The sequence below is a fragment of the Lolium rigidum genome, chromosome 7 (assembly GCF_022539505.1).
Source record: "Lolium rigidum isolate FL_2022 chromosome 7, APGP_CSIRO_Lrig_0.1, whole genome shotgun sequence".
NCBI lineage: Eukaryota > Viridiplantae > Streptophyta > Magnoliopsida > Poales > Poaceae > Lolium > Lolium rigidum.
The window spans coordinates 168346199-168352869 of NC_061514.1; the positions used below are offsets into that span (position 1 = coordinate 168346199).

General features: G+C 47.8%; 1 protein-coding gene across 1 annotated transcript; it reads right to left on the reverse strand.

Moving 5' to 3' along the window:
- Nucleotides 1-3346: 3346 nt before the first annotated feature.
- On the reverse strand, nucleotides 3347-4910 carry LOC124672262 (7-deoxyloganetin glucosyltransferase-like). Its single transcript, XM_047208523.1, has 2 exons — nucleotides 4403-4910; nucleotides 3347-4314 (listed from the first exon to the last, which is right to left on the reverse strand). Exons 1-2 carry the CDS (start codon nucleotides 4905-4907, stop codon nucleotides 3347-3349), a joined length of 1473 nt encoding a protein of 490 aa, XP_047064479.1. The 5' UTR covers nucleotides 4908-4910.
- Nucleotides 4911-6671: the final 1761 nt, after the last annotated feature.

The window sequence follows — 6671 nt, forward strand, 5'->3', positions numbered from 1 at the left end:
TTGGAGTTACAAGTATCAACTTGGCGTTCTTCGATGAAAGGTTCCCAAGGCTTTTTTCATTTGTTAAGGATAAACTTATCTCGGTAAATGAGGCATTACAGCTTTCTGATCCTGCACAAGCTTTTCATCTCCCTTTATCCAATGAAGCTTCAGATGAGTTCAGAATGTTACAGAGCATTTTGAGAGGAGTGGTCACATCAGAGAATCAAGATCAATGGCTTATTTCATGTAACAAAAATGGAGATTTCGTTCCAAGTCAAGTCTACAGATTAAACTACCAACATATTCCCTCTCACTTTCCATCTCAATGGATCTGGAAGAGTAAGTGTACATCAAAGCATAAATTTTTTGCTTGGCTCATTGTGCATGATCGTATCAATACAAAAGATATGCTCAGAAGAAGGCATTGGAATGTCACATCGGACCACAGATGTGTGTTATGCAGTACCCATGCATTGGAGGATTGGTCACACTTATTTTTTGAGTGTATGTTCAGTGTGAGAATTTGGATATATCTTCAAGTTAATTGGGTGCATGGTTCTGGGCCAGAGATGTTAAAAGAGACTAAGAGAAGATTCAAAGGCCCCTGTTTTACAGAAATTATAATTCTTGCATGCTGGAATATTTGGAAACAAAGGAATAATAAGATTTTTAGAGGCATGCAGCCAACTTTCAGGAGTTGGAGAACTGGCTTCATTACAGATGTTACCCTACTTAAGCATAGGGTAAAGGAGAACTCTATAAGCTTTTTGTCATCATGGATTGACAACTTGTTGTAATCAGTAGGTAGGTAGTTGTTGTACATATTTTTCTTTCTTTGACTTTTGTACATATTTTCTTTTGATAATGAGCAATAAAAGGCTGTGGGGGGCTCCCCTGCAGTAGTTAAGTTCAAAAAAAGTATCAACTTGGCCAGAGCCTCTACTAGCAACGGAGAGCATGCAAGATCATAAACAACACATATATGATAGATCGATAATCAACTTGACATAGTATTCCATATTCATCGGATCCCAACAAACACAACATGTAGCATTACAAATAGATGATCTTGATCATGATAGGAAGCTCACAAGATCTAAACATGATGGCACAATAGGATAAGACAAGCATCTAGCTACTACTATGGACCCATAGTCCTAGGATGAACTACTCACGCATCAGTCCGGAGGCGGGCATGGTGATGTAGAGCCCTCCGGTGATGATTCCCCTCTCCGGCAGGGTGCCGGAGGCGATCTTCAGAACCCCCCGAGATGGGGTTGACGGCGGTGGCGTCTGCGGAACTTTTCTCGTATCGTGGCTCTCGGTACTAGGGTTTTCGCGACGGAAGGATTATATAGGCGAAGGGGCAGAGTCGGGGGACGCTCGAGGGGCCCACCCCATATGGCGGCGCGGCCAGGGGTGGGGCCGTGCCCCCTATGGTGTGGCCGCCTCGTGGCCCCTCTTCGTCTCCTCTTCGGTGTTCCTGAAGGCTCCGTGGAAAATAAGACCGTGGGCTTTTGTTTCGTCCAATTCCGAGAATATTTCCTGTGTAGGATTTCTGAAACCAAAAACAGCAGAAAACAGGAACTCGCGCTTCGGCATCTTGTTAATAGGTTAGTACTGGAAAATGCATCAAAATGATATAAAGTGTATGTAAAACATGTGAGTATTGTCATAAAACTAGGATGGAACATAAGAAATTATAGATACGTTTGAGACGTATCAGACTTCAAACAGGAAGGCTATCACAAAGTAAAGGAGCTCAAGTTGATGAATAACCGAGGCATGCAGAGACAATGATGTATCCCTAAGTTCACACCAATGCGGGTGCTACTCTCTATTGGAGCAGTATGGAGGCACAAGGCACTCCAAATACCACAATGGCGCACCATATTCTCATCGAGCTTTCCATCAAAAGGGAAAACCATGATCCATTATGGGACCTTTGAGGGTTGTCACCAAACATGTACAAGCTTGGGGCGAGGTCCACAACTTAATAGGAGGCTCTCAAGTAATCTCCACAAAGGTCACAAGCTTGCGGCAAACTCCACAACAATTAGAGGCCCCTGATTAATTACCACCAAGGTCACAGTTCCACCAAGGCCACAACGCCACAAAAGTCCAACAAGCCTTCTAGGGTTTCGAGAACCAAAGAGGTACAAGCTTCAGGAACAAGCACCCGAGAGAATAACACATGAACTCTCACTTTACCTAATCTCCGCAGAGAACTCAAACCGCGATGCACCTTGTGCGATGGCAAGAACACAAGTGTTTAAGTCCTTCCTACCAAATTTCACCAAAGCTACAAAAGCTAATAGAGGAAGAACAAATGAAGAAAATCGAAAAAAGACTCCAAGATCTAGATCTAGTAGGTTCCCCTCTAAAAAAATTTGATTGGTGGAAAAGTAGATTTAGATCTCCTCTATATTTTCCTCAAAAGGATTCATGACTGGAATCAAGAGAAAGGGAAAGCTCTTCAAAATCAACAATAGAGGAGCGGGAGTGGGAAAGAGCTACAACCCATGGGAAAGAAGGGGGCCTTTTATGGGTCCCCACGAGAATCTGACCATTTCAGGTAACTGGGGCCCCGGATATTCTGGTTTGTATTTGTGGGAGGGGGGGGGTCCAGGGCCAAAAAGGCACCCCGAAGGGCTTGATATTGGCATGTGCATTTTGAACCTTTCCGCGGCGGAATCCCCCCTGCCCACCCCAAACTGGTAGAACGACCATAACCTGAGCATCCGGAGTACAATTTTCATGATCTTTAGCTCGTTCGAAGCAACAACAATCTCTGCAGGATCATGCAGAGAACCATAATAGTAAATCAAGGGAGGATAAAGCTAGAAGATTAAAGGTTTGACTTCTCTATGAAATACTAACCGGTAAAATATCCAACATAAAAACACAACAAGTTCTCCGCGCAAAATCTGTTTTCAATGAGTTAGACCTTGTCACGAGAATGAACACAAGCTCTAAAACATCAAATGGATAAGAACAAAAAACAACCAAGAACGATGATGCAAAGCATGCAAGTGTTTGAGCTCTCTCTGAATGATACGATCAAATTACTAGCCCTCACACATGCAGCTTGGATTTTTCAAATTATACCGCCACCATTTTTTGTCCTATAATCTATTTTTATAATATTGACGCCTTTATGGCTGATCCGCCGACCTTGACGTCTCTACTTTGCGTTGTATACGTCGTGTATATTTCACCGGATGATTCGGTGCTTCGAGATTTATGCTAGACAGTTTCACCAGATTGACAAATAGTGAAACATGATGAAACCACGCAGCAAAAAAGGCATTTTTTTTCCTGCGTTTCACCTGCTGCAACATTTGTGCCAAGTCCCAACATTCCTTTATTTTTCATCATTGGGAGAGTTGAATCTTGCCAAGAGTACATCACTAATGACTGCATCCAAATTTGCCTCGGCAGGTCCACCTGGTAATGTCGCCCGCACAGCCTTTTCCTTCCACTCCGCCGAACGCTTCCTCATCTGATGCCCCTTCTCCCCCTCCATTGCCTCCTGTATCATCTGCGCCAGCTCTACCCTCTTCACCTCGCCACCAATCTCCATCGCAATTCCCCATTCGGTGCACTTGTAACGACAGTTGGTTTGCTGCTCCGAGAAGAAGGGCCAGCTTAGCATTGGCACGCCGGCGCAGATACTCTCGAGGGTCGAGTTCCACCCGGAGTGCGTCAAGAAGACCCCCACGGCCTCATGAGCAATTACCTTTTCCTGGGCACACCAAGTTGTCAGCATGGAGCGGTCGCCAACGGAGGACATGAACTCCGGCGGCAGCACGGCCGTGTCGCCCCTAACGAGGTCTGGCCGGATGTTCCACACGAACGGGTAGCCGCTGCCGGCGAGCCCCCATGCAAACTCGAGGAGCTCCTCATTTGTCATGACGGTGATGCTGCCGTAGTTGACGTACACGACGGAGCTGGCGCCGTGTCCGTCGAGCCACTCGAGGAGGCCGTCATCCTCCTCCTTCCAAAGGTTGGACCCAAGGCCGTCAACCGTGGTACCGGCCGGAACTACGAGGCTAGCGTAGCGGTGGAGCGGGCCGACGGTGTACATGGGCGGGAGGATGTCGCGCATGGCGTCGAGGACCGGGCCCTCGATCTCGTCGAAGGTGTTGAGCACGACCGCGTTGGGGAGGGATAGCCGCTCGGCCATGGCCATGACGAAGTTGAGCAGGGCGTCTTCACGGTCCGTGGTGCGTATGAAGCTGTGGAAGTCTCGTAGCCGCATGCCCTCGCACATGCCGCGGAAGCCGTGCACCACGGTGTCGAGGTGCCCCTTGTCCGTGACCTGTGCCTCATCTGCAAAACACACTTGTCAGAACGTGTACCAACTTCAAACGAGACTGAATTAACATAGGACTTGCACGCAAGCACATAGGAGTAATACCTTTGAAAGGAACGAAACCCTGCTCAATGAGCTGGCGAGAGTGGCGGTACCCCATGAAGCCGCAGGCGCTAGACGTCCACAGCGCCGCGCAGGGCACGCCGATCTCCTTCGCGGCATCATAGGCGAACGACATGACGCTGTCAGCGATGATGCAGGTGACAGGCGGTACTCCGGAGCCGGGGACATTGAGCTTGGCAAGAAGTGCCATGAACTGGGGCAGGCAGGTGTTCATGACGGCGTAGCAGAGTTCGGGGAGGTTCTGGTGGGCATCGGCATCGGGTGTCGACAGCCCGTCCCACATTGCGGCGAAGCGGAAGTCTGGGAGGCCGTCTAGTGCTGCCGGCCCGCGCGTCTCCAGCAGTCGACGCTGGTTGAACTCGGTGTTGACGAAGGTGACGTGGAAGCCCCGGGTGTGGAGTATCTTGGCCAGCTTGAGCATCGGCGTTATGTGGCCCTGCGCCGCCGCCGGCATGCAAACGACGTGCGGTTTCTTGCTGGCCTCCATATTTCTCAGAACTTGCTTCTTTTCATCAATCTCTTCTGAATATGTGTTCACTTGCTGGCTCACTAGTTGCTCATTCGTTTCGTTAGAAGCTATGTGGTAACTATTTATAGGGAGTGAGATTCCAGGTAGATATTTCCAAAGTACGCTTGATTTGTCTTGTCGCGAGTGTGCCGTTCGTTTCATCCAAGGTGGACGGCCAAGCTGCCGTATAGTGGACTCTAGTTGCCAGTAGTTGCCGGCCGGCCGATGTACGATTGATCCTTGTGGTGACTTTCAGTCAATAATTATAGATGCTTTCTAGCTACATCCACTTGTTGCATACGAGAGTGTCCTTGTAATTATAAAAAGTACTGTCACGACGAGGAAAAAACCCGTCCCAGGTCGCTCCCTCCCGAGCGGGTCTGGAGGCGCCGCCTCCACCCTCTCCCCCGCTGGGCGCTACCGCTGCCCTCGTCGGCGGTGGTTGCGACCCCCTTCCCGTCAAACAGCGGCGGGGATGGAGAGGTGATGCCCGACGGCTTCTCTCGGGAGTTGGGGAGTCACTGGTGGGGGCACAGAGCGACGCGGTAGTAGTTGGTCGAGGCCCGAGGATCTCCGTCCGGGGTTGACGAGGAGGAGGTGGTACATCGGTGGCGTGGACACGGCGGTGATCTGTGCCGTCGGGACGAGATCTAGGCATTTGAAACTAATAAAGCATTTGAAACTAGTAATAGCATACCTAACTTGACTTTCAGCATTTTAAGCTGTCAACACCCGAATTTTTAAGTCCGGATGCCCTATTACATCATACATCGCAATCCCAGGAAGATTGTTTTTGCGAGACATAATAGTAAGTAGTTCAGAGTCATCATTTATTACAACACATAATGTCTTACAACAAGGGATCACATGATCCAATATTACACAAATAGATTGTTCAACATCACAAATAAGTAGCGGAAGCGTAGTAGTAGTGGACTATCTATTCCACAGGCAATGCTTGACGTTAGAAGACAATCCTAGTTATCATAGACGTCCTGTTGTCCGTCATCCTGATACTGCTGCTCCTCTTCAAAGTCTGGCATTGGAATAGCCAGGGCAAAGCCATGAGTACTTTAAAGTACTCGCAAACTAATACTAAGGTAAAAACATATTAAGTGTGATAAGGGGTGCTAAGCTCTAGGTTGATTTGCATAAAGCCAAGTTTTAAGTTGATAAATATTTAGTAAAAGCCCATCATTTGCTAGACTCACTCAAGGGGGAACATTAGTGTCAGTCCCACCATTCATTTGGGATCCAAGTCAAATCACCATTCAAGTTCATCATTTCAAAATTCTGATAACGGAAATAGTATGGCCTTTCCAATCGTCCATAACCGCGGACACGGCTATTCGAATAGGTTTAACACTCTGCAGAGGTTGTACTCTTGTGCCACAACTTTTGATTACATCCGTCGAGGATAACCCCGAATCATCGTAACTCAATACGCGGATCATCAACCTTAACCTTTCACTTATATGTCCTAGTATAGGCACCTCTCCCCATGAGCTTGGCCTCCCGGTGAAAACCAACTATTAACCCGGGAACTGCACAGGGCTTGGGTCGTACATTCACCTCATATTCACATCATTTCTCATATACGGAGGCAGCCTCGGCGTAACCCCTATGATGCTTGTTTAGAGAGAACCCATACTAAAATACACAAGTTTCTAGCTAAGCCCTACCCATAATCAGGTATTGTGGGGGTACTTGTATAATTGGAAGGGTATCACATTCAAACCCAAT